A 27,025-nucleotide genomic window follows, 5' to 3' on the forward strand; every position below is an offset into this window, starting at 1 on the left:
GCTTTTCTTCCTCAGCTTGGTTTGTTCCAAAGAAGGTGGTAGGCCTGACTGCTCCTCCCAGGAAAGGTTGTCTAAGCATGAATAACTCTTTGCCCCAGCCCTTCTTCCTTTCCCCCCCCACCTCCCATGTACGTGTTCCTTTTGCAAGTTTGACCCTGCAATGGTAAGATTTGAGACCTGCACAGAAGCAGTCTTGCAGCCACATTCCCTTCTGCACTTTCATCTTGGGGCACCTTTCCACACAAGGACTCTTCCCACCCATCAGTTTGTTCTGGTGGGCTTCAAGCCAGGAGAAGTGATTGCTGTAGGATCTGGAAGTGAAGGGCAATGCCCTCCCGGTCTCTCGTTTTTCTCTGCGTTACCATGGGTTTTATGAAACCTGCCCCAGCTTTCCTGTTCTTAGACATGGGATTGCGTTTGCATTGAGGTTGTCTGCACCATACAGAGTCGCTCTGGTCTTAGTTCACAGATAGCTACGAGGTCGTTGCAGTCAGGACTTGGTAGGCAGAACCAGAGCTCTGAACTGGCACTTGTGCTGCCCTGCTAGTGCTGCAGGGTTTCCATCCAGTTCTGCAACTCCTCGTCAGCCTCCTTGAAGCAATTCTCGCCACCCCCGCTTCTTTTTGGCCAGGGTAAGGCAAACTTCCCTTTCCCCCAGCACGCATGCTGCCTGTCTTCTAGAAATACATGGGATTCAGGGTTCTGCCCTTGTGACTTGCTTCGGTAGCAGCATCCTTCATTCCCAGCCAATCCAGGCTGTCACACAGCACTAACCTACCCCTGGATCTCAGCCTCGCCTGGGCAGCAGCAGCGAGTGGTCCTGGGGCACGTTGTAGATCCCGAAGCTACTCTTGGTGGTGAATCTGGTGTGGCTGCTCCTCCATCAGCTGTGGATGGGTATTTTGGAGCTGTTGGAGCCAGGGCCCCCACGGGACAGGAGCTACAGTGTGGTGACGAGGTCCTGTCATAGCAGCAGCAGTTTGTGCCTGTTCTGTGCTGTTAGCAGCTGGGGCACTGTTATCAGTTCCTTCCCTTGCCAGGGTGGCCTGGGTCCACTGTGGGCACAGCTCATCCTGTCCCTGATCTCCACGGTCCCTCTCGGGGGACACTCAGCCCCTGCTCCAGCAGGGAGAGCTGCTGACCCTGAGCACTTTGAAGCAGTGACTGTGCCGGAGTGCCCTGCTCAAGGCACCTTCCTGAAGCCTCTTTTCCTGTGCACACACCTTTACCTTCACTTCTGGAGCTGGGACATCGCTCTCCAGCACCACTGCATTGCCCAGCGTTCAGGCATTGGAGGAGCTCCCACCTGGCATCCCTGTGGAGCACAGCCTGTCAGGGAGAGGCCGCTGGACCTCCAGCAGTGCCAGGCTCCCCGGAGGAGTCGGGCTGAGCAGATGGCTCTGCCACAAGTGAGGATGGAGCCAAACCCTCCTTTGCTCTTGCTCACTGTGGCTCTGGTCCCTTCCCCTCGCCCAGGCCAGGCTCTGGCCTCTTCTCAGTTTGAAGCAGGGAGGCGCAGGTGCCTCTCAGCCCGTTTGCACGGTGCTTCCTGCTCCTTGAACCACCAGAGCCTGCACCCGCTGTCCCAAACCCCCTCCCGTGCCCCTCTGCCTGCTCTTCCCTGCTGCCCCCATGCTCCGGGCAGCACAAAGCCCTTGTGGTGTCCCCATCCTCTGCTGGGTCTCGGGAGCCGCATCCTGCCCTTGGTGCTCTGCAGGGAGCAGGGTTGGCTGCGGGCAGAGCCCTCGGGCAGCAGCCCTGCAGGTGGATGGGCTGAGCAGTGGGGCAGACCCTCACTGGGGTGCAGGGGGTGCTTTGGGGCACGGGTAGTGTGAGCCAAGCATTAACTCCTGGCCACGTTCTGGTGCTAACTGCATGAATCCCTTGAGCAAAGAGCAGGGGCATCTCCACCATGGACGGGGTCACTTGGGGCAGAGGGCTGGGAGGCTGCTTGTGCCCAGGGATGAAACCTCTGAAGAGACCAAATTGCTGTTGGTCCTCCACAGACACCGATTTCCTCTGTCCCCTGTGGCTGCCCTCATAGCCCCAGCGGCCAGAGAGGGAGAAAACCCTTTTGGGATGAGGAGGGAGCAGCTCCAGGGCTCCCTGCTTTGCCCACCCTTTGCTCTCATCTCCCAGCGAAGGCCGTCCCCTTCGCCCAAGTAATCTCTTTGTTTCCTCTGACCTGAACCAAGAGCTTTGCACAGGCTCTCCCTGCACGGTGCATTGGCCGTGGGGTGCATTGGCCGTGGGGCAGGGGCCGGTGGCCCCCTGCACTGCCCCACGCGAGGCGTACCCAGAGGTTTACACGTTTTCTAAAGCTTTTGATAATGTGAAGCCGGGGGCAGGTGCTGGGGGCAGGGTGCTGGGCACAGCCGTGTATTTTGTGTATATGTAATATTTAAGGAGAACACTTTAAAAAGCTAAAACCTGGGGAAAAAAAAAAAAGAAAAACGAAAAAAACACCCCCCAAAAAAGCCAAAGCATGATGCTTATTGTCAGCCTTAACCCGGCTCCGGGCTCTGTGATCATGTACAATGAGAGCGGGCTGGAACTGCAGCGCGGGGCAGGGGGAAGGAGCCATTGCAAACCCCCTTTGTAGCCTTGGTTCTGTACAGTATTTAATGAAGACAACAGCCCCAGCCCTGCCCTTGAGGCCATGCTTAGAGGTGTCGTCCCCGTGCAGATGTGGGTGCTTGGTTGCTTACGGTATCTGTATAAAGTGCTGTGTGCCCATTCGGACTTTTTTTACCTGCAGAACTTGTTTTGTTTGGCTAACCCGGGTGTAATAAAGGAGGGAAGATGACTTGCCATTAAATCTGCCTCTGTGAGTACTTCTCAGCGCTGTCTCTTTCTTGCCCTCCCCACCCTGTGACGGGATCCCACTGGGATGAAGGTGATGGTGTGGTGAAGGTGATGGCATGGTGAAGGTGGTGTCCGGAGGGAGCCAGGTGGATCTGGCAGCTCGGGCTGGCCCTGGGCCTCCAGCAGCTCCTGTCCCTCTGCTCTGGTGAGGCCGCACCTGCAGCACTGTGTGCAGTGCTGGTGTCCTCAGCATGAGGAGGATGTGGAGCTGTTGGAGCAAGCCCAGAGAGGCCACAAGGATGATCAGGGGCTGGAGCAGCTCCTGTATGGAGACAGGGTGAGAACATTGGGGCTGTTCAGCCTGGAGAAGAGAAGCTGCGTGGAGAGCTTAGAGCAGCTTCCAGTGTCTGAAGGGGGCTACAAGGATGCTGGAGAGGGACTCTTCATCAGGGACTGCAGCGACAGGACAAGGGGTGATGGGTTCAAACAGGGGATTTCAGGTTAGATCTAAGGCAGAAGCTCTTCTCTGTGAAGGTGCTGAGGTGCTGGCACAGGGTGCCCAGAGAAGCTGTGGCTGCCCCATCCCTGGCAGTGTTCAAGGCCAGGTTGGACACAGGGGCTTGGAGCAAGGTGCTCCAGTGGAAGGTGTTGGGGTTGGAGGTGGAGGAGCTTTAAGGTCCCTTCCAACCCAAACCCCTCTGTTGGTTCTCTATGAGCCAGCCCCCTCACTCATGGAGCGTTGCTCTTTTCCATGCCCCAGCACACGGGGATGGGCCTGGGATGATGGAAACCCTTTGTCCCCCAGCCCGGCCCCGCTCCTCAGCTCCCAGGTGGGGGGGGAATGAGACCCAGTGCAGCCGCATCCGGGCTGGGGCTGAGCCCGAGCCCAGCCTCCCGCTGCTGCCTGCACCGAGAGCCTGGAGGGAGGTGGGAGAGAGCAGCAGCAGCAGCGTCGGTGCTCTGAGCCCTCGCCGGAGCCATTCAAACCCTGCTGTGGGCTCGGAGCAGGCGCTGCTGCCCGGAGCCAGGAGCTGCTGGGGCTGCTCTGGAGGCGAGCAAGGGATTCGTGCAGCAAAGCCTGGGCCGGGGAGGGCAGGGGCAGCGGCCAAGGGAGGCCCGAGGAGCCCGCACGGAGCCTTCCAGGTGCTGCAGACCCAATGGGCTCTGCCCTGGGCGCATCCCCCGCCCGGGGATCTCCCTGCAGGCTCCTCGGGCTCCTGGATGCGGTTGGGGTCCATTGAAGCAGCGCTGAGCCCGTTCCTGCACCCGACCCGACCCGGCGCCGCTTCTGCCGGGCTGGCAATGGGAGCGGGAACAATGTGCTCTTCATTCCCAGCCCTGCCGCCCTCCCTGCAGGGTGCAGCTGGGTGCGCGCCAGCAGCGGCACTGTTCGCCCTGCTGCTTCGGGCTGGAGCATGCGAATGAGGGCTCATTACGGCAGCTCCGGACCAGACCGGCTCAGTAACCACCAAGACCCCCCCGGGATGTGGCCTGATGCAGGGTTCCAGCAGCCCCGGGGAAGGGGATGTGTGAGGTCCCCTCGCTCCAAAGCCCCTCCTTGAGCCTCTTGCATGAGTGCCCCTGCCCTGGCCTGAGGCACCGAACCTTCCCCAAAGCATCACTGGGCAGCTCCAGTGCCTGAAGGGGCTGCAGGAAACCTGGAGAGGGGCTTGGGACAAGGGATGTAGGGACAGGCCAAGGGGAATGGCTTTAACCTGCCAGAGGGGAGACTGAGCTGAGCTCTTGGGCAGAAGCTCTTCCCTGTGAGGGTGCTGAGGCGCTGGCACAGGGTGCCCAGAGAAGCTGTGGCTGCCCCATCCCTGGCAGTGTTCAAGGCCAGGTTGGACACAGGGCTTGGAGCAAGCTGCTCTAGTGGAGGGTGTCCCTGCCCGTGGCAGGGGTTGGAGCTGGAGGAGCTTTAAGGTCCCTTCCAACACAACCCCCCCTGTAGTCCTTGTGGGATTGAGCTCCCAGCATTCAATCAGCTCCAGCGTGAGGCTGAGCAGGAAGACACCAGCACACCCCAAAAACTGGGTGGGGGGAGCAGCGCCCCATGTCCTGCTTCTGAGCCACCTCCCCTGGGAGCATCTCCTGGGCTCTGGCTCTGGCTGGAGATGGCAGTGCTGGGACAGGGGAGCAGAGGGCACTGAGAGCGGCTCTGACCACGGCTTTCAGCCCTGGGGTTTCTGCAAACACCGGCTCTTTATTGCATCTCTCACAAGAATAAACTCTGCTTCTGCAGGGAGCTTTGGGTACAAACATCCTTACAAAAAGTCAAGTTCTTGTATCAAGAGAGCTTGGTCCTGACCCTCCCTGCGGGTGGCGCTGGGGACACGAGCGATGCCCCCGTGTGCGTCTGAGCCAGGGAGGGGACGGGGCTGTGCCGGCACAGCCGGGACCTCGTACCGGGGTAGGACACCGAGCACCTGATGGGCACCGAGTACCTGATGGGGCTCACGGCTCAGGTGTGGGGCAGCGCTGGGGGCTGTCCCAAGGGGTTAAAGCTAAGCGTGGGGCCAAGCGAGGGGATGAGCACCCGTGGCCCCCAAGAGCTATTGCTATGGACGGAGGAGGATGTTCCTGAGTGGGAGGAAGGCTCTGCCCCAACCCGGCTGGGCCGTGCCAGCAGCTCAGCGCCGGGGTGGGCGAAGGCAGCAGCTCAGGAGCCGCACACAACGCGGCAGAGGCGGCCGTGGAGCTGCCCCTGCACGGGCTCAGAGGCCAGGGCCTCCCCGTCCACCGTCATGATGCCCGCGGCCGTGCGCGGCTCCAGGCGGAAGGCCCGGACGGGGACGTAGCACAGGTGGGGACAGTTCAAGTCCAGGTGGGTCCCTCTGGCCATGGCCAGGAAGATCCTGAGCAGCGCCGCGCGGCTGATGCCGGCCTTCAGGTAGAAGAGGTGGATGCAGCCGTCGTGCAGCCGCGCCGCCGGTGCCATCAGCAGGTTGGTGCCCAGGTGGGACTGGTAAATGGCGTAGACGGTGACAAACTCCTCCTCGGGGACCACGGTCCAGTGCGCCGGCACCGGCTGCCCCAGCGGCACTAGCAGCGAGTCGGGGGGCAGCGCCCCCGGTGCTCCGGTCCCCGCTGGCAGCGGGATGTGGCCCTTGGTGACGGGCTCCGGGGGGTCCCGGGGGGTGCCCTGCGCCGTGGGGCCAAGGGGAAGGTAGGAGAGGCGGCCCTGGTACACCCGCAGCTTGGCCAGGCACTGCAGCGTGCCCAGCGTGAAGCGGGCATTGCCCAGCCAGCGGTACTTCTCGCTGTCGATGTCCACGTCCGAGATGAAGCCCCAGCCGAAGCCCAGGAAGGAGAAGAGGCGCTTGCCCGAGGCTGTGCTCAGCGACACCAGGTCCATCTGCGTGTGCAGCCCCTTGCACAGGATGAAGGTGCAGTTCGTCAGCAGCTTCTTCTTGGCGACGTGATCGTTGCTGCGAGGGATGGAGAAAGGTGAGTTTGGGCTGGACCCAGCACCGGTGCCGTATCCGTGTGTCAGAACGTATCCCAGCTGGGTGACGGTGTCCCTCAGGCACAGCTGCTGGGAGAGGTTTTGCTTGGGGGGGGGAAGTATAAACCAGCTCTGAAAGACAGACCCAAGCCAGGGCTGCTGGGTCAGGGCAATCCCAGTCCTGCAGCAGGACCAGCTCTGCCTGGGGTGGATCCTTTAGGGAAAAGCTTTGCCAGACTCAGAGCCTGGAGAGGAGGAAGGATGTAGGGGGATGTGGGGATGCAGCCTGATGCTCACAGGGACCAGCCTGCAGGGAGGTGGGGACCCAGAGGAGCCCCCCTGTGCTGGGATCAGCTGGGATGGAGCCTTTCCCCCCCATCCTGCTCCCCACGGGGCTCACCCTGCGTAGTAGTTGATGGAGGCAGCCAAGGCGTTCCCAGAGCCCCCGGGCAGGATGCACAGCGGCTTCTTCATGGCCTCCTCCCAGTCCGGCCGCTCCATGAGCCCATTCACCACCTACAGGATGGAGGCAGCTTGAGGCAGGGACCCGTCATGGTGAGCTTGCCCCTCTCCAAGCACGGTGCCAGCCCCCCTTTGCTGTTCCCTGCCTGTCTCAAAGCTCAGCTCCGCCCCCAGGCACCCTGTTGCACCCAGCCCGAGCAGGGGATGCCCTTGGTGCCCCTCACCTCGTACATGAGCCCGTCCCCGGACATCACCACCAGCGCGTCCCACTGCGACAGGTCCTCGTCCCGCACCTTCTCGTGTGCGTGGTGGGGTCTCTCTGCGGGGGGAAGCAGAAAGAGCCGAGCGTCACCTCCATGCCCCTGCCCTGCCGCTGCCAGCCCCCGGGTCGCCAGGCGGGGCTGCAGGAGGTGAGGCAGCACCAACCCATCCGAACCGGGGGATGCTGCGGGTACGAGCCCCTTGATGGAGCCCGTCCCAGCGCAGCAGCACCCAGGCAGGGGCCCAGGGCAGGAGGAGGGGACTCACCCGTGACGAAGACGCTGGCAGCGACATCAGCCTCGGCCAGCATGGGCTGCACCACGGCCTGGAAGTCCTCGAGAGCACGGCCAGCCCCGCTCTGGGGGTTCAGCAGCACCAGTGCGCGGCAGGGCCGGGGCAGCACCCCATAGCTGTCACCTGCGGGGAGGGACGGGGCTCAGGGGCGTTGTGAACACAGCCCCACAGCGGGAGGAGCTGCTCCCCATCCCCAGGCTCCATGGGCCCCGAGGACACGGGAGGTGAGCAGGGATGGAGAGGAGATGGGGACACAGGGTCCTGCAGGGACTCGTCCTGTGCTCTCCCGCAACCAGCAGAGATATTAGAGGGAAGTTCAGGTTAGGTAGAAGGAAGAAGCTCTTCCCTGTGAGGGTGCTGAGGCGCTGGAACGGATGCCCAGAGATGTGGGGACTGCTCCATCCCTGGCACTTCCAACCCCAACTAAATAATTCTATGTTTGACCCCAGGCTGGAGCCCCGCAGCACCCAGTGGAACCAGGGCTCTGCAGGACAGAGCATCCCTGAGCATCCCAGCGCTGTGGATGCTGCTGGCTCCGCTTTCAGACACACCAGGGAAAGAAAGGCGGAAGCAAAGAGGAGGTTTGAAACCCACCCCTGGCTGAGCTTCCCCTGCTGAGCCCCACGGCTCAGCCCCTCAGTGTGCAGGGAGCCAAGCAAAGGGTCATAGATCCCAATTCCCAACAGTCTGCCAGATGGAGTGGGGCCAGGACAGCCCCCTGCACTGTCAGACAGACACTTCTGCTTCCTCCGCTCCCCACGGGGCTCAGGTTTAGTGTGAGGGCTGTAATTACCAGCCTGGCAGGGCTCCACATCCCTCTGCCCCCCTACGCCCGGTGCTCCCTGAGAGGGAGGACCCCTGGGTGCTGCTTGGGCCCCATGAGCAGGGCTCCCTGCATGGAGCTCCTGCAGTGCCTCTGGGGCCTGCCGGCCCTGCGGGATGAAGCAAGGCTGGGGGTGTCCCCACCAGCTCTGGGCCCCCGAAGCCATGGGGGGGGTGCCTGCCCAGGGCTGCGCCTGCTGACTCAGCACAAACGGCTGCTCCGTCAGGAGCTGAGTCAGGAGAACAGGCACTTCCCAGCACCATCCCAGCACCACCTAACCCGGGCAGAGCCGGCCAGCCTGCGGGGCTGGGGCTGTCCTCCTGCCCCCCCACCCACACAATGGGGTGACGTGAGCTGTTGGAACACACGAGAAGCTGAACACCCCCCCCACCACCACCACCCCAGGCACGAGGGCAGGGAGAGGGGAGCCTGAGGACAGGGACGTGGCAGCAGTGCCATGGGGACACCCAGCATCACAGCGGGGCCTCCCCAGCGGCTGGCAGAGCTGCACACGCTGCCCTGTGGCATCCCCCCTCCATGCCCATGAGCCCTGGGAGCACGGCTCATTCAGCACCATCAGGCTCATGTCTTTGGCCCCAGCAATGACCCGGTGAGGCCCGATCACCCTGCAGGAAACCTCCTTGTCCCCACACCGGCTGCTCAGGACCTGCCACCGAGGCCACACCAATGCTCTGCCCATGAGAGCCCCTTCAGCCAGGGCTGAGCCTGGGTTCAGGCGCTGCCCCCCACCTTCCCCAGCCCCTTATCAGTGGGTGCCAGACATGAGGGACCTGCTGCCCTCAGGACAGCAGCGGGGCAGGGATAATGGGCAGTGACCAGGGCTGGGCTGGACACAGTCGCTCCTCTCCAGTCACCACCAGCACTAAACCCCCTCGGATCAAGCAGCAGAGCCCCCAGGCAGGGATTGTGCTTCAGCCCTGGCTGATGGAGGCAGGTGATGGGGGATTTCCCCCCCCAACTCTGGAGGATGCAGTTGGAGCATGAAGCACTTCAGGAACCTCAGTGCAATTTTGAAACCCACACCGTCTCTAATCAGCCACATCATTCCTGACCTGCACACACGGGTCTGGCCTGAAAGTCCTGCCTGGACCTGTGGTGTTGCCCCTGGGCAGGGGGTTACAGCTGGGATCCCAGGATCTGCTCCTTCGCTGGGTGGGGAAAGGCATCAGGGACACAGAGGGATGCCACAACTCCATCCCGAGGAACAGATTGCCGGGACCAGGGTGTGAGAAGGGCCTGGGCCGTGGTCCTGGTGCGGGATCAGTGACACCGGCAGCACCAGGCAGAGGCGGTGAGTGCTGGTTCAGAGGCAGAGCCCAGCAGCGTGATGCTCAGGGTGGGACAGAGGTCAGCAGCATCCCCCTTCTGTTGCACAACACAGGCAGGCCCCTGGCATCCCAGCAGAGCTCAGCCACTTCCCGGCCCCGTGCGGCTGCCTCCAGCCTCAGAGGCTGCGGTTGAGGCTGAGCAGACGTTGAGTCAGCAGGAGGAAGGGGCTTGAGCTGCTGCCAGTGCAGGCTCTGCTCTGCCCCTCTGCCCACATCCCCACATGTGCCACGTGTCCCCAGTGCGCTCAGCGGGGACCACGGCTCCATCACCAACAGCTCCGTTGTGTCCCTGCATCCTCCTGGAGGCTCTCTGGGCACAAGGAACAAGGCTGCTGGGGACAGGGAGTCCTGCCCTGGCGTGAGGCCGGGTCAGTGTCACCTCTGCATGGCAAAGGGGTCCCCCAAAACACATCCTGCACCCATGACACCATGGCCGGTGCCAGCAGCTCAACAGCAGCTTCCTGCCACAGCCAGGGCTGGACTTCCCCAGCAGGACACAATCCCGGGGAGGGTTTGCAGGTGGGACCCTGGGTTAGAAACGGCTCAGGGAGGGGGTTCCCCCCTTGGGGTGAAGTAAGGAGGGGGAAGCTTCGCTCGTGCCGGGGCTCTCCCCGGGGGATGCAGGAGCTGAGGCCAGGACGGGCTCCCCGAGGCCCCTCACTGCAGGGGCAGGGCGGCAGGATTGGTGCGCACGGACTCAGCCGCAGCTTCCCCAGCTCGGCCCTTATCTGTCCCGCACAGGCCGCGCTGGGGCAGCGCAGGGTGTGGTGAGAGGCATTTTTAGCTCGTCCCGACCTGGGGGAGGAGGTTTAGCAAATCCTTTTGGAGCCCTCAGCTCCGCACCGCCTCCCCTCGTCCTCCTTCCCCGGGCTCCCCTGAGGCTCCTGCCCCAGCACCTCCCTCACGCTGCCTGCGAGGGATTCCAAGCGCTTGGAGGCTCCCAGCTGCAGAGTTCGGGCTGGAATTGGAGCCGGGGAACTGGTTTTGCCCCGGCCCCGTTCTCCTGGGTTTTTGTTTTGTGTGAAAAGTAGCAGAAAGTTGCTTTGTAGCTGCAGGTCACGTAAAAAAGCTGCATTTCCAGAGCCGAGCAGGGAAGCGCTGGGCTAAATGGGATCTGACAGGATGGATCCCCCTAACCACATGCCTCTTCCTTCCCAAGTCTGAGCAGTGCGACTGGGCAGCTGAATAAATGAAGTACATATAATTGAATCCCTGCTCAGATGTTCCAACACACGCCAGCCCTGCCCTGACAGCCAGAGCTGGGGACCTGGGCCCCAAACCAGCATCTCCCCTTGAAGCTGGCGGCAGCTCCTGGGGGGCTGAGGGTGCTCTGGGACCCCCGGGGATCTCGGGGGGATTCACCTGCCGGGACCTGGCTCCTGTCCCGCCTGTGTCAGCACCGATGGCTCCTTTGGTTCTCTTGCTTAATTCTGCCCTTTGGAGCTCTGAACTGAACCGGGGGGGGGAGGAGGGAGGTGCAAAGGGCCCCCGTGGGGCTACCACGGCCCTGCTTCCCCTTCGATTTAGGGGTGAAAGGGGCTTAAGGCACCCCCGGGGCTGTCCCCGTGTCCCCACCCTCCGATCCAGGTGACCCCTCGGGGACGCGGATGCCCCCTCCCCGTCGGGCCCTGCGGCGGAGGGGGACGGGTCCGGGTCCGGGTCCGCGCCCCCCCCCGCGGCACTCACCGTCCTGCACGGGCACGGCGGGCACCGAGAGCTCCCGGATGCGGCGGCTCCAGGCCTGGGCGATGCGCAGGTTGCCCTCGGCGTCGGGTCCCCGGTAGACGCGGAAGGTCCGCTCCAGGCGCTGGCGGGCGGGCGAGCACCAGCGCGGGCCGCGGAGCGGGTAACAGACGACCGAGAAGCAGGCGGCGGCGGCGGCGGCGGGGAAGGCGGCGGAGCTCACGCAGTCGGCCAAGCGGAGCGCGGCGTCGGGGCCGGCCGAGCCCCCGGAGGAGCCTCCGGGCCGCCGCACCTGCAGCTCCCGGGCCGTCAGCACCAGCGAGCAGGAGGCGGCTCCGGGACCCGGCCCCGCACCGAAAACACCCTGAAGTAGCACTGGGCCCCCCCCGGGCTCCGGGGGAGCGCGGCGGCCGGCGGCCATCGGCGCTGGAACGGGGAACGGGACGCGCCGGGGAGCGCCGCCCGCCGCTGCTCGCTGCTGACGCCCGCCGCGCCGCACGGCTATGGCAGGCGGGGCGGCCCCATTCATAAAGTGTAACCCACCCCCTGCACCGCTCCTCCCGGCGGCGGGGACCGGCCCCGAGCTCCCCGCACCCCTGCCCGCCTGCCTCAGTTTCCCCGGGCGCCGCCCCGGGGAGGTGTCACCGGAACGTCCGGCTGGAGCAAGGGATGTGCGAAGGCAAAGCGATGCCGTGGTGGCTCTGCCCTGGGCGGGGGAGTGTCCGGTATGGTGCTGCCGTGGTGCCGGGGCTGGCGCGGCACCGACCACGCGGCTCTCCACCGGGAGAGCAGCAGGTCGGGTCCAGCAGCGCAGCGATGGCCGCGGGCAGGGGTCCTGCCCCGGTCCCTCACCCCACGCTGCGTGAACAGCGTTTAGCAGCATCTCTGCAGCCGGGACAGGGTGAGAGGAGCAGAGTGGGGAAATCGAGGCACAGTGGAGGACAGCGGAACAGCGGCGGGGTCACCTCCGGCAGGGAGGATGGAGGGGGATGATGCCACTGGTGAATTGCCATCAGGTATCCGTGAGGGTCGGAGGGTGCCATGGGCACCGTGGATGGAGATGTGCTGCTCTGTGAACCCACCTGGGACCTGCCTGGGGGGTGCTGGCAAGGCTGGGAGCTGCTCGGTGCCAGCAAAACTCACAGACAACAGCTTTTGATGGCGACAGGACTGACCTCACCCTCCCGAGGGGCTGCCGGGCTCCAGGGGGTCTGGCCCAGCTCAATAATGGATTCTTTTTGTTGCCAGCCACTTCCTCCTGGATGCAGCTCTGCTCCACATGCTCCAGCTGGTGCTTTGCTTGCAGGAGGCCCTCAGAGCTGAGCCTCTGCACAGGGAAGCGGGCGATAAGCACTCGGACAAGCCCATGGGAATGGTAAGGAAGGCAGAGGGGTGCCCCAGCCCTCCCCTGGGCCTTCCGCACCCCCTCCTCACCCCCACGCTTTGTGGCTGTGCTCATGGTGGTTTCACACACCATGTGCTGCTGGGCTGGCAGCAGCCTGAGACCCCGTAGCCTTGAGCTCACACCTCAGGAGGCATCGCTCCTCACACTCACAGCAGTTTAATTAACAGCGAGCCCTCAGCCCTGCTTCATCCTGCCGAAACTGGCCAAAAACTGCAGGGAGGGCATGGGATGACACAGTCAGGTCTTGCTGGTGACCTAAACAGAGCTGAGACGCCCTGATTTGGAACACTGTGCTTCCCAAAGAGACTTCCTGGGTGCTGCAGGTTCAAAGAGATGCTTGGAGGGGAGGTGGGCCAAACCCTGCTCCCAGCCTTCTGCTGGTGGATGCTTTCAGCTGGGGCACTGCAGCATCCGCAGCTGATCCGGGTTAGGTTTGGGCACAGCGCAGTGTTTGTAAACAGCCCCGAGGCCCTGGGCAAGGTGTCAGGGGAGGAAATAGCCGGCTGCTGGGTGTGCAGCGCCCTGACCTGCCCCTCTCCCTGCTCGGTGACTAACGAGCTCCCGATTTCCGCTCAGGAAGGCACGAGACGCAGTGGGAGGATGTGAGAGCAGAGCTGTCTCACTGCTCCCCGCAGGTGCACGGGGTGATGGGGCGGCTTCGGGCTCTGTCCTCACCACGCCACATCCATCCATGGCCCCGTGCCGCAGGGGTCCCCTTACCCTGCCTGAGCTTTAAATAGGAGTGGAATGCCCAGCCAGGCTCTGCTGGCCACGGCTGTGAGCTGGGAAAGGGGCTGAGAATGGCTTCCCCGTGGGTTGTTGAAGGCGGCAGTGCCATGGGAAGGTTTAGGGCAGTGCTGCCCATGGTGGGGATGCAGGGAATGAGGGGGCTGCAGCCAGGTTTTCCTCAGATGGGGAATGGGACCGGCACAAACTCAACCTCCGTGATGAGCTTTTCCATCTCAGTGCTGGTCTATGAGCCCGTCCCAGTGCTGTGCCACCCTGGGTGGATGCTTTGTACCACGGACACCCCAGTGCCCACCACCAGCCCCACGTGGGTCCCTGTGCTCTGCTTCCACAGCCACGCGTTGATTCAGCTCCATCCCACATGGACACCACTTGCTTGGCTCCAGATGCGATGGCTCATACGGAAGTGGGATCACTTCCTTCGCCCTCAGTGCTGATAAACAGTCCTCTGGGCCTATCTTAATTACAGGAGCTTTAACAAGCTCCTTTGACCCAAGCAGCAGCCTGAAGGGTGCTCAGCAGTCTGCAGGTCAGGTTTGTCCTGATCCACTCCATTCCCAGTGCTGCAGAGGCCACGTATGTGGGAGAGCAGTGTGGGAATGTGGGTTGGGGATGCTGTGGGGACAGAGGGTGGTGAATGCCCCCCCCCCGCAATGGGTGCTCAGTGCAGGGTGTCCAGGCCAGCCATGACCATGGAGACCACCGGTGTCTCTTCAAGAGCAAACACCCCACAAACTCACAAACTCTTGTCCTGGAGGGCCTGTGGGGTACCCCAGACCTCACCAATGTCATCTAGGGAAGCAGGGTTGTACATCCAGAGTGCCGTGCCCCTGCAGAGGGTGGTGGATGCTCCTGTGGTTGGGGAAACTGAGGCAGAAGCAGCAGACAAGGTATGCCCTGAGTTGTGCCATCAGCCAAGGGTTAAATGTGGCAATTCAGCATCCCCTCAGCTCCCTCCTGCTCCAAGCTGCTTAGAGGAGCTGCTGCCCACAGAGAGCTTGTCATGGGGGAAGAAAGCAGAGGCTGGGGGCTTCCTGGCCCTGCCTTAGTCCTTCATCATGCTGATGCGTGGCTCTCCATGCCAGGACAAGCCTGGATTCCAGGCTCCTGCTGCCTACAGAGCAGCGACAGGCTCTGGAGGAGGCGTGCAGAGGACACAGCTCTGCAGCAGGTTGAACGGCAGCGTTTCCCTCCGAGGCACACAGCAGCTCCTCCAGCTCCCTGCCTGCTCTGCTGCAGCCGCCTGGGGACGGGAATGGGATGCACTCATCCTGGATCCGTCTCTTTTAGCATCATTCCTGCTGCTGAAGGTACTTGTCTCAAGGTGGATCCAGAAATAGCGTGTCTGTGTGCTGCAGCGGGGCTGGCAGGGCTGCAGGGCTTGGCAGGGGGACAGCCACCCACTGCAGCACTGGGAGCGTTCCAGGCAGTGCCTGCAGGAGCGGCCAGGGCAGGGATGGAGCCACGCTGGGGCAGCCCCAGGCCAGGGAATGCAGCTCAGCCCCTCACCACTGGGGCTCATGGGGAGCAGTCTCCCAGGGAGATGCTGGTGCTGACCCATGGGACCAGCAAGGGGCAGGAGGGGACAGCAACAACAGGTATCTCATGTGGGAGAGCGATTGGGATCGCATCCCACCTGAGGTGCATGAGCCAGGACACAGGTTTTGGGTCTCTCATTGATTTGGGGTAGAACTCTGGCAAGTGGCTGCACCCCCGGTGCTGGCTCCATGAACCATAGCAGTGGGTATCACCCACAGCACTGGGTATCATCCGTAGCAGTGGGTATCACCCCTAGCAGTGGGCATCATCCATAGCAGTGGGTATCACCCATAGCAGTGGATATCATCCATAGCAGTGGGTATCATCCATCGCAGTGGGTATCACCCCTAGCAGTGGGTATCACACCTAGCAGTGAGTATCTACCCATACCAGTGGGTATCATCCATAGCAGTGGGTATCACCCCTAGCAGTGGGTATCACCCCTAGCAGTGGGCATCATCCATAGCAGTGGGTATCACCCATAGCAGTGGGTATCATCCATAGCAGTGGGTATCACCCCTAGCAGTGGGTATCACACCTAGCAGTGAGTATCTACCCATACCAGTGGGTATCATCCATAGCAGTGGGTATCACCCATAGCAGTGGGTATCATCCATAGCAGTGGGTATCACCCCTAGCAGTGGGTACCACCCCAGCAGTGAGTATCACCCCTAGCAGTGAGTATCTACCCATAGCAGTGGGTATCATCCATAGCAGTGGGTATCACTCACAGTAGTGGGTATCACCCATAGCAGTGGGTATCATCCATAGCAGTGGGTATCACTCACAGCAGTGGGTATCACTCACAGCAGTGGGTATCATCCACAGCAGTGGGTACCACCCATAGCAGTGGGTACCACTCATAGCAGTGGGTATCATCCATAGCAGTGGGTATCACCCATAGCAGTGGGTATCACCCACAAGCCCAGCTTCACACAGGGCTTAACCCAGGCAGTTTCTCAACCTCTGAGGAGCTCGGGGTTTCAGCAGCTCCTCAATCACAGCCAGGCTTTGTGACCTGCTGGGGGCTGCCACCCCCCCTTGCCAAGCTCTCAGCACAGCCCAGGACCACAGGGGCTCACTCAAAGCAGCTGAGCTCATTCCTGATGCTTGACTCAGGGATATTTCTGAGGTCAGGCCCTGTGCTTGGGGAAACACTCCCAGATGTCCTACGAGAAGCTGCTGAGTCTGGAATAACCACACACCCCCACCACTGGCTCAGGCATGAAGTCACCCCCATGAGTGTTCCTGGCATCAGAGCGATGGAGGCCAATGTGCTGCTGTTTGATCTCCCCCCCTTGGCTGGAGGAAGCCAAGCTTCAGGCCGTTGTTGCAGGGTTTTCACCACTTCCCTGCAGCGGTTTCCTGCATGATGTGAGCAGAGGAATTTTTGGGAGGTGAGTCAGAGGCTGCAATGAGAACCACTGGGCTGGGGCAGTTACGTATGGGGGACACAGCATCCCACCATAGCATCCCGTTGCTGGCCTGGGGAAGCAGAGGAGGGATTCGCTGCAGCAGTTCCCACAGCTCCTCTCTCCCTGCCGGGTTCCAGCCACCCCAGCCCAGCTCCAGGGTGGCATTTGGTAAAGGAGAAAGAGCAAAACCCGGTTCTGCTTTGCAGGGTTATCCTGTGTCAGCCCCACACGTGAACCCACCCCACAGCGAACACCCTGGTGCTCTCTGGGAGCAATGCAGGACTTGGCAGAGCTGAGAAGCCGCCCTCGCTGGGGGCTGACACTCAGTGTATAACGCTGGGTTTGGGTATCGCAGCCTCCCGGATGGACCCTTTCTTGGCTGTGACCCCCCCTGCCCACCCCTTCCCTGAGCACTGCTCAAGCCCCTCAGCTCAGAACACGGCAGCGAGGGAGGCTGAGCCTGGATAAGCCTTTCCAAAGGAGCTAAACCCGCCTAAAGCCGGCGCTGTTCCCTGACCAGCCCTCCTAATCTGCCCTCTGATAATGGAATAATGAAGCACTGTCAGGCCTTGCTCTCTGCCATGCTCCGGGCGGAGGGCTCTGCTGCCTCTGAGCATGCCAGGAGCTGGGATACTCTTTGCTCCCCAAGTTAACAAGGGCTCCTTTCTCCTCTGCCCGGCTGTAAAGGCAGGTGGGACTGTCAGGGGAACCCCCGGCTCCCTTTTCCCGGAGAAAGGCTGGCTGCTGCAGTGACAACAGCCACAATCTCAGCTCCACGGGGCCGATCCCAACCCCACCGTGTGGGATCCATCCCCGCTGCGTGGCTCTGAGCATCCCAGGAGGCAGCGGGAGGATGGAGCTGGAGCAGAGGCCCCAGCATCAGCACTAGGCTGCTGTGTTGCGCTGCCGAGGGAGGAGCGAGCCGGCCGCGGGTGGGACGGGGTGAACGAGCCCTTGCTCCTGCTCCGGCACACCTGATGGCTGGCAGGCCAGGAGGGAAGCGCTCTGGAGGAGGGCAGCAGTAAATCCCCGTGCTGGAGCTGAGCACCCTGCAGAGGTGCTGGGTCCCCCTCCCTGCTCTTGGGGTCCGTCCCTCCTTGCTCCCCCTGCCTGGGTGCTGCTCAGGGTTTGGCCCAGCTGTCCCCATCCCTTGGGTGGCCGCTGCTCCCCCAGGAGCTGCCATTTCCCTGGTGGGAGCAGGGGGGCCCTCAGCACTCAGCCAGCTTCTACACCATAGAAATAGCCTGTGCCCACCCAAAGGGTTCCCTTTTTCACCTCCTTCCTTTAGAAGGACAAAGCCAGCTGCTTGTGATGGGTGAAGCTGGGTGCTGTGATGGTGCAGGGCAGCAGCAGCCATCACTAAACACAACTCTGAATGAAGGTGAGGGAGAGCCTGGGTTGGGGTGCCCATGAGGGGGTATCTGTGCCCCCCAGCAAATGGATCCTGCAGCTTGGGAGGCTTCATCAGGTAGGTAACTGTGGTGGTTTTGAGGGATGCTGGGGGGAGATGAAACGTTCCACCCTGGTGCTCGGGCAGTGCATACAAATGCATTTCTCTCTCGTTTGCATTGAGGATGCTGCATCTTAACGAGGGCTGGAGAGAGCCAACCTTTAATGAAGTGTTCAGCTGAGGAGGACTGACAGCAACGCTGCAGCTCCCAGCCAAGCATGGAATGTTTCTGACAGGAGCTGTGGCTGGAGGCATTGCTTGTGTCACACACACGTGCACCAGAGCAGTGGGGTCACTGCTGAGCCATGGAGGTGTGCAGCCCCCATGCCCTGACTGCAGCCCCCATGCCCTGACTGCAGCCCCCATGCCCTGACTGCAGCCCCATGTCCTGACTGCAGCCCCCATGCCCTGACTGCAGCCCCATGCCCTGACTGCAGCCCCATGTCCTGACTGCAGCCCCATATCCAGACTGCAGCCCCATGCCCTCACTGCAGCCCCCATGTCCTGACTGCAGCCCCATGTCCTGACTGCAGCCCCCATGCCCTGACTGCAGCCCCATGTCCTGACTGCAGCCCCCATGTCCTGACTGCAGCCCCCATGTCTTCACTGCAGCCCCATGCCCTCACTGCAGCCCCATGTCCTGACTGCAGCCCCATATCCTCACTGCAGCCCCATGTCCTGACTGCAGCCCCATGTCCTGACTGCAGCCCCCATGTCCTGACTGCAGCCCCCATGTCCTGACTGCAGCCCCCATGTCTTCACTGCAGCCCCATGCCCTCACTGCAGCCCCATGTCCTGACTGCAGCCCCATATCCTCACTGCAGCCCCATGTCCTGACTGCAGCCCCATGTCCTGACTGCAGCCCCATGTCCTGACTGCAGCCCCATGTCCAGACTGCAGCCCCCATGTCCTGACTGCAGCCCCCATGCCCTGACTGCAGCCCCCATGCCCTGACTGCAGCCCCCATGTCTTCACTGCAGCCCCATGCCCTCACTGCAGCCCCATATCCTCACTGCAGCCCCATGTCCTGACTGCAGCCCCATGTCCTGACTGCAGCCCCATGTCCTGACTGCAGCCCCATGTCCTGACTGCAGCCCCATGTCCTGACTGCAGCCCCATGTCCTGACTTCCTCCCCTTCCGTCAGGCGATGCCACCTCTGCAGTGCCTGGAAAGGCCTCTCCCTCCAGCAGAACGAGGCCGTGTCCCGCCGATGCAGCTCCCGCCGTTTGCCGTCCCGCCGATGCCGAGCACACTCGCCGGGTCCGGGGGGGCCAGCACAGGCCTCTGCCCCACGGGCTGGGGCACGAGTGCTCCGCTTCCACGACTCCTTCAGCGCCTGTACCCGGCGACGGACTTCGCCCTCACATCCAACGAGCCCGGAGGCCCTCGGGCAGCCTGACAGAGCGTGTTCCCTTGGGAGGCGGTGCCGAGAGCGGGCTGAGCGCCAGCACTGCCCCCTCAGGGCCGCCATCCCCGCCATGGGCCGCTGAGGGGAGAGCCCCCGGCGCAGAGCACGGCCTCCCGCCCCGCCTGCCATAGAGCGAGGCTAGAGCGCCGCCGCAGCCCGCCCCCGCCTGCCATAGAGCGAGGCTAGAGCGCCGCCACAGCGCTTCCGCCGGGCCGCCATCTTAGGCGCGGGCAAGTGAAGCTGCCGCGGGCAGGAGCGGTCGCGCTGTTAGCAGCGCCGGGAGCGGGCAGCGCTCCCCGGCCTGAGCAGGGGGAGTGTTCACCGCCCTCACGCCTTCTCCTCAGGTACCGGCGCTTCCCGGGCAGGAGCTGGTAGCCGTGTCCCGCTGTGAGGGGCAGGGAGGCCGATGTGCCCTCACCTAAGATGGCAGCGGGGGCGGTCTCTGCCGCGGGAAGATGGCGGCTGAGGGGAAGCGCGGTCTGGCCGGTGGCGGAACCCGCTTGGCTGGGTGAGGGAGCGGGAGGGCCCCCCCGGCCTCTTAGGGACCCCTTACCCCCCCCCCTTCCGGCTCCCCCCTTCCACCTGCCCGTGCCCCTTCCACACGCCGCCTTCCCAAGGAACCCTCTCTCTGCCTTGGTCCCCCCATTCCGGGGAGTGTTCTTCCCCGGTGCATGAGGGCGGGTTTGGGTTGGGGTTCGCTCTGCAGGCAACGCTCCCTCCCTTCCCCCCCCATATCCCCCCGCCCCGTTGCTGCTCCATTTTAATAGCTGTATTTCCACCTCCCCTTTCACACTTTGCCACGGGAATGGAGCAGCAAGGCCGCAGGTAGCGGGAGGGCTCTCCTTCTCCTCCTCCCTCTTCCCCACCCCTTTAAGGGGCGGTGATCGTGGCGGAGAGGAAGAAAAGGATGCCACGGAAGCTCTTGTTGCCTTACAAATCTGTTTTCTCTCACTTCCGAGCTCCGCGGGGCTCGCATGACTCTGTGGCGATGAACGCGGCCAGAAGCGGCTACCGGGTCTTCTCGGCCAACTCCACGGCAGCCTCCACTGAGCTGGCGAAGCGGATCACGGAGTAAGTTCCCTTTCGTGCAAGTTTCTCCCCGCGCTCCTCCGGGCAGGCTGTTGGCGTCCTCCCTCCTTCCCCAGCCGCAGGCGGCTGCTGCAGGCACCGTTGCTGCAGAGGGGTTGCGCTGGGAGCCTCCAGGAGCTCTGCCCTTCTCCTCAGCACCAGCTCATCCCTGCCGGTAGCTCCGTTTGAACACTCTGGTGTCTTTGACATCCATTTCAGGGCTGGAAAGGCCAGGGTGCAGCCGAGGCTGTTACTTTTGGGAAGGGAGGAGGTGCAGCATGGCCGAGCAAACCTCAGAAAGCGTTTTGACTGGCTTGGGGGATGCTCGGAGCTCTCTCTGCTGCCTTTCACGGGCACAGGCTGCTGACCTTGTTTGCCCAACAGCTTCACTGCTTTGGGGTGTGCTGAGCGTGGCGTGAGTGCACCTTGGTGCAACAGCAGCGGTTGCACCAAGCACCGTGGATCTTGGTGGGGTGGGAGAGGTGGGCAGCACATGCTCACAAAGGAGGCTTTAGTTCAGAGGCAGAAGAAGTGTGCTCCTTGTTTCTCAGCCCATCAGTTAGGGCAGAGTTTGGATGCATTGGATGAGGGTGTAACAGCTGACTCCAGAACGGGGCTCTTGTGCACAGAAGAGCACTGAGTCCCCCCCGACACTTGATTTTCTGCTTTGGATTAGTTTGGTTCAAACTGGGGCTTAAGACTCCCAGCTGAAGGGGCTTTTCTGAGACAGGCATCTGTGGTTTGGGGAGCTGCCATCCTAAAGCTGGACTTGAATTTCCTTTCTGTGTCATAGCTACAGTTCATAGAAAGCTGCTCCCAAAATTGAGGGGGCTCAGTGTGTGTTTGCTGCAGTAGAGCAAACCAGAGGCAACTGGTGGCTGATCCATCTCCAAGGGGTGCTTATATCGTGAACGTTACTAAAGAGAGGTGTGCTGTTACCTTAAGCACAAGAGCATTGTGCTGTTTGTCCAGCTACTTTAATAAACAGATTATCTCCATGAAGCTGACTTGGCTGTCTGGCTGGGATTGCTAGCATTGATGGGATGCATGTTGGATAATAGCGATGGGCTTCATTATATGTGAGTCAGGGAGGTTTCCTCTTGTTTGGGAGTGGAAAGCATTTTTTTGGTTCATGTACTTTTCCTCTTTTTGGTCAGTTCTGGCACTGACACAACTCTGGAAATAAAATGTCTAAAAAAAGTAAGTTTTGCTGCAACAGATGGGACACGGTTTTACAGGACTTGTCCTGTTACGTGAACACAGAACATAACAGAAGTCCCCTGGGGGTGAGTAGACCTTCATGAGCTCTGTGCTCTCAGGACTGAAGGAGCAAAGGGCCAATCTTTATTCTTTGCTCTTCGTCTCTAAAAATAACTCCGTTTTTAAACAGATGTAATGAGAAGAGGCAGGGAATGGGCTTCCCCAGGCCATGGCTGTACCATGTGCGGATGGAACCCTCTGCAGGGTGCTCAGTGATGCTCTGAGTGACAGCAGGATCCAGGCAGTGACCTCCCGGCTGTCCTTCATGAAGTAAACTGCTAATAGAGGAGATGGGGGCTTCTCACCTTGGTTCTAACACCAGTGAGGAGTTGGGATGCACGGGTGGTGGTGTGAGCATGGCAGTGTGCTGCACAGCTACTGCTGAAACTGGGGCTTGGGGACATACAGCTGTAAACTGGGAGCAATGACTGAGCTAAAATGGGAAGGTGTGAAGGATGAGAATATGGGGATGAGGTTTTGTTGGAGAGGGAGTGCAAGACGTGGAATCATCCTCCTCCCAGAGGAGGCCACAAGGATGATCAGGGGCTGGAGCATCTCCCGTAGGAAGACAGGATGAGGAAGTTGGGGCTGTTCAGACTGGAGAAGAGAAGCTGTGTGGAGACCTCAGAGCAGCTTCCAGTGTCTGAAGGGAGCTACAAGGTTGCTGGAGAGGGACTCTTCATCAGGGATTGTAGTGATGGGACAAGGGGTGATGGGTTCAAACTGAAACAGGGGAAGTTCAGGTTGGAGATAAGGCAGTTCTTCCCTGTGAAGGTGCTGAGGCACTGGCACAGGGTGCCCAGAGAAGCTGTGGCTGCCTCATCCCTGGCAGTGTTCCAGGCCAGGTTGGACACAAGGGCTTGGAGCAAGCTGCTCTAGTGGAAGGTGTCCCTGTCCATTGCAGGGGGTTGGAACTGGATGAGCTTTAGGGTCCCTTCCAACACAAACTATTCCATGACTCTGTGACTAGTTGGGATCTGGTCGCAGTAAAAAGTCTCTCCAAAATAAAGGTGTTCTTAGCATCTTGTTGAGTAGTTTGGCTCTGACCTCCCTTGGAGCTCAGGGACTGTTTCTACACCTTTGTAATGCATTCCTTGTTTTTTCAGGTTGCAAAAGCTGCGTGACTGCTGCCTTTGCCACCATGTCCCATCCCAGCCTGTGCTTTGCTGGGGAGTTCAGTTGAGCCTTTTAATTGAGTTGGAGCAGTCTTAGAAGGGTGAGTGTGTCCTCTAATATTGTGCGTGCTTTTTAAAGTTTTTTTATGGCCTTTAGTTTAAGTAGTAAAAGAACTTTAAAACAACACACAATATTAGGAGTAGGGCCCCTGGGGGCACTGGTCTGAGGCTCTGTTGCTCTTTGCTTGTACGTGTGATGGTGAAAATGACACTTGAGGAGTCCTGGCTTAGCCTTTTTTGACCTCTCAAGCCTGGGGAGGAGCAGTGGGACATAAACCTGTGAAAGCTGTTCCATCTCCTCACTTCTTTTAATACAGAACTTCCAGGGCTGCTTTTGATTCAGGCTCTGAGTGTAGAGTTCTGATCTCTGCCATTTCCCAGTGTGATTCTTGTCTGGTTAGGGGATGGGTGACTAAAGGGATAGTCCAGCTCTGAGCTTTCAGAGCTCTTGTTTCTGTAGCCATGCCAGGGAGAGGAGATGGTGCTGGTTTGTGAGAGCCAGATGCCTTCTGAAACTTTAGATGGTAGAGATGCTCCTTAGACTTAGGACCACTGAAGCATAAATAAATCCATATGTTTACTTGTATCCTAGAAATTAAGAGCGATGATTTTTAATTCCCTCATGGAAAGAAAATTCCTACTGCAATTAGGACACTTTGCACATGATCAAAAGCTGCTTTTACAGGGAAGACAGCTAATTTCTGGACCTCTCCTGATCCCTAATGGGCCTGTGTGCTGCTGGGGTAGGGAGGAGGTCTAGCAAAAGTTTGCTTAGATCTCCAGAGTCTAACAGATGCATTTAGATCTCCCTCTGACTGCAGTGTGTGGTTAGCAGGGTGCAAACACTACATTCCACTCCCTGCTGGTGCGTTTGGGTTGGAGAGATTTGCTGGTTGAAGCTTGCTAATGCTTCCCCAGTGTTCCTGCATAGTGATACTGTGGTAAACTCCCTGCAGGCTGTGGATGGGAGTATTCTAGACAATCATTTGGTTGGTAGCAATGGGAAATGCTGGTGATCTGAAGATAAAAGCAAGGCTGTGAGCCTAAACAACGTGGAGTGATGAGGGAAAGATGGAGCCTTGTGTTCTAATCTCTGGTTGTAGGAAGTTGCGTACCCAATGCTGCAACAGGGTGATGGTTTTTATGGATGAACAGGAGGTGAGCCTTGGTTTTGGAAGGGACAGTGTATCAGGAGTACTTGCAGCAATCCCCTCAGCTAAAGGAGTTCTCATGGGATGGAGAAATGGCCTAATGAGGAAGGTTGACATTGCTCTTAGGATGACACAGGGGAGTCACTTAATCCTTCAGATCACCTTGTGATGCTGCTCTTTCCATCTCCAAACATGGTTCCTGCCTTCAGGAAAGAGCTCTTGTGTGGTGCTAAGGGAGGAGAAGAGGTGGCATGAGCTCTTCTCCACCTCAGAAGATGCAGCTCTGTGCCAGGAAGCTAATGGATACTACAGGGTGAAACTGCATCAAAAGGTTTTGGAAAGGGGTCAAAGATAACCAGCTAAAAAGTAGTATAGTTGGAGAGGGTTACAGGAGGGGAACAGTGCTGGAGAAGGGTGTGCATGGAGCAGTTGGGCTTTGAGATGTTCTGTGCAGCTTGGGCAGGTAATGTGCTGAGCAGACTGACTTCCCAAGGAGTATTCTGGTAGAAGTAGAGGAAAATCTGTGTGGTATTTGCCCATAGTTCAGCTTCATGGCTTGTGGCATGGCTGGAACGGGTGATGCAAGTGCTGCATGGCTCAGGGTGCAAGTCGCAGATGAGCAGCAGGGATTATTCTTCAAGTATCCAATTGTGATGGGTGGATGGAGAGAGGTGAAGGAGAACTGGGGTAGTTCTAAGGCTCTCTGAACAAACTGTGTTGTGTCCAGGAAGCTGCAGTTTCCTTTCCCTTTTCCTGGCTTGTTTTTTGTAGTGGGAGATTAGGAAATACACCCCAGAGCTGCATTGTGCTTGCTGGATGAGATGTCTGACCTTTAAATAAAGATCTGCTCGAGTTTGGAAAGTGACTCAAAGTCAGGCTGTGGCCATGGTTAAGCATGGAGCAGATCCTCTGCTCTCAGCTCCAGCTCCTTCTGGATCTGCAGCAGTTGGTGGAGGCTGGAGGTGTGGGGAGAGTCAGGTGCTTGCAGAACTGTGACCTGTGACAGTGTTTGTAATGTAGAGGATATTGCTAAAATAAAGGGCTTTCTCTGTGTGCAGATTTCTCTTCAGATTTCATGTTTGCACTCTGAGCTGGAAGCATCCTTTGGAGATGACTTTCCAAATGTCTTTTGGTGCTTGTCAAAGAGGGGAGAAGGAAATGCAACCTGAGCACCCTTCCCAGCAGTACTGAGACATGCTCTGGTGGCATGAAATCCTGCAAGTGCACTTCCCCCTTGAATGGTAATTCAGCTGAGCATCACGTCTCTCTTAACCGCCTGTCCTCTCTGTCTGGAGCCTGGTACAGTTGCTTTTGACAGGCTTCAGAGAAGCATTTTAAAGTACAGTCTCATACAGGCTCCTAGTTTCCTATGTCATTTCCTCATTGAGGTGTAGGTGATTGCTGAGCTGTGCACTTTGAGGCTGTGAATTTGAGACATTTTCTAAACACTCCTGTAGCCACAGCTTAATATCCTCTTGGCATGTGGTGAGACTGCAGAGGACAACTTTACAGAGAGAGAGATTCCAGATCAGTCAGCTGTTCTGAGCAGGTTTTTTAAAGCTGTAATGAGAACTTTTCTCTTAGATGCCATCAGGTCCTAGAGGAGTCACTTTAGTGATGGAGCTGATGTGAGGACAGCAGTGAGGAGCGAGCAAGTGAGTGGTCATACTGGGATAGCTTGCACTGAGCTGGCATTATGGACTTCAAAAGCTGGGAGCAGCCTGGTGTAGTAACACTTTGATCTCAGCCCTCTGTGCTGGGGCTCTGTGTGCACATTGCTGCTTTTGAAACCTAAACCAGCACTAAACTGAGTTTCTGTCTCCCTTGGATGGAGAAGGGAGCTTCCAGAAGTAAATATGTACTCATATGTCTACATGGGGCTGGTTAACAAGTGAGATTTTGGCCTCAAACACTTTGGTGTTGGCAAAAGCCTCCAACTCCCTGTGGGCAAATACTGCAGCACCCAGCAGGGCTTTGGTCAATGGAAATCATTTGGCTTGAAGATGTGATTTATCTGCAGGACCTGAAGAGCTCTTTTTCCCAGAAGAAGCTGTATCTGCATGGTTATGTGCTCTGGGTTGCTTGTGCAGCCTTTTCTTTCCTAGTCTGAATCTTCCTGCAGACAAGTGACAGCCCCTGTGCTGCTGGGCATGAAGCTGAATGCAGGCAGAGTTCTTGCTGTCAGTTTAATTTCTCTACCACTTAAAGCAATGACTGGTTGGGAGCTTCTGCATGGGAAGGGCTTTGAGAGAAAAGAGTTGGGAATGGAGGGAGGCAAAGGGAGAGGTGATGGGAAGGAAGGGTTGCTCCCAGGCTGTGTGGTAGCTGTGGCCCTGCCCTGCCCTGCCCTTGACTTCTGGCCAAGTCTCCCTTTTGACGCAAGTCCTCTGGAATTTGGTGCTTTACAACAGGAGCTTCAATAGTATCCTTGGAAATAAATGAAGGTTTGATCAGGTGCATTCGTTGGCTGAAGCCTCAGCTCACACAAAGCCTTCAGGAAGGGACTCGGTGGAAGGTGAACTGGTGGAGCTGCCTGTTGGTCATCTGCAGGGTGCTGCAGGTCAGGTGGATTGGCACCTTTCTGGGCAGTTTCTGCTGTATCTTTCCCATTGCTGCTCCTCTTGTTGCCATCAGCAGCTGGAGCAGAGGTTTATTGAGAGAGAGATTTATTGTCCAACCAGAGCAATCCACTGCTGCTCACTCCTTTAAGTCTGCAGCCAGGTTTGACAAGCTGAGCTGTTTGTGTCCCTCCTTCCATTGGAAAGCAACCTTCCCTTTCTGTTTTCTTGTTTCAGCAGCACAGAAGCTGCATCGCTGCTGTGCAGCCTGAACAGGGGAGCACTGGCCTCTGGTTTCTTCTTGCCAGCTACATCATAGAAACAGTTAGGTTGGAAAAGACCTTTAAGATCAAGTCCAGCACTGCCAAGCCCACCACCAAACCATGTCCCTCAGGGACACATCTACACAGAACCACACAGAATCCCAAGGGTTGGAAGGGACCTCAAAAGATCATCTAGTCCAACCCCCCTGCAAGAGCAGGGTAACCTAGAGTACATCACACAGGAACTTGTCCAGGTGGGCCTTGAATATCTCCAACGTAGGAGACCCCACAACCCCCCTGGGCAACCTGTTCCAGTGCTCTGTCACTCTCACAGTAAAGAAATTGTTCCTGATGTTCACTTGGAACCTCCTATGCTCCGGTTTACACCCATTGCCCCTTGTCCTGTCACTGGACATCACTGAAAAAAACCTAGCTCCATCATCCTGACACTCACCCTTTACAT

General features: G+C 59.3%; 2 protein-coding genes across 6 annotated transcripts in view; one reads left to right on the forward strand and one right to left on the reverse strand.

The window, feature by feature from the left end:
* Nucleotides 1–5,073: 5,073 nt before the first annotated feature.
* SPHK1 (sphingosine kinase 1) lies at nt 5,074–11,694 on the reverse strand. Its single transcript, XM_057414562.1, has 5 exons — nt 11,126–11,694; nt 7,241–7,390; nt 6,937–7,031; nt 6,651–6,766; nt 5,074–6,233 (listed from the first exon to the last, which is right to left on the reverse strand). Exons 1-5 carry the CDS (start codon nt 11,649–11,651, stop codon nt 5,465–5,467), a joined length of 1,656 nt encoding a protein of 551 aa, XP_057270545.1. The 5' UTR covers nt 11,652–11,694; the 3' UTR covers nt 5,074–5,464.
* Nucleotides 9,065–27,025, forward strand: part of PRPSAP1 (phosphoribosyl pyrophosphate synthetase associated protein 1) — a 35,697-nt gene continuing 17,736 nt past the window's right edge. Inside the window, exons 1-2 of one of the 5 annotated variants that reach the window (XM_057414568.1) lie at nt 9,065–9,263; nt 20,047–20,158. In XM_057414568.1, coding sequence (XP_057270551.1) covers nt 9,092–9,263; nt 20,047–20,158 — 284 coding nt within the window. In that variant the 5' untranslated portion in view covers nt 9,065–9,091. Of the gene's footprint in view, nt 9,264–19,489; nt 19,596–20,046; nt 20,159–22,534; nt 22,632–27,025 lie in introns of those variants that run through there. The other 4 variants (XM_057414564.1, XM_057414566.1, XM_057414565.1 and 1 more) reach the window with 4 other exon arrangements.

The sequence above is a fragment of the Pezoporus wallicus genome, unplaced genomic scaffold, assembly GCF_028554395.1.
Source record: "Pezoporus wallicus isolate ANWC-B61680 ecotype Strahan unplaced genomic scaffold, APGP_CSIRO_Pwel_v1 contig_7787, whole genome shotgun sequence".
NCBI classification, from domain to species: Eukaryota; Metazoa; Chordata; class Aves; order Psittaciformes; family Psittacidae; genus Pezoporus; species Pezoporus wallicus.

What these genes read in the sequence shown, in the direction of transcription:
- SPHK1 (XM_057414562.1), bottom strand. Translation starts at nt 11,651, where the DNA reads ATGAATGGGGCCGCCCCGCCTGCCATAGCCGTGCGGCGCGGCGGGCGT. An exon ending in CGCCGTGCCCGTGCAGGACG is followed by an intron (nt 7,391 to 11,125) that starts GTGAGTGCCGCG and finishes CCCTCCCCGCAG; the next exon opens with GTGACAGCTATGGGGTGCTG. An exon ending in GGGACGGGCTCATGTACGAG is followed by an intron (nt 6,767 to 6,936) that starts GTGAGGGGCACC and finishes TCCATCCTGTAG; the next exon opens with GTGGTGAATGGGCTCATGGA.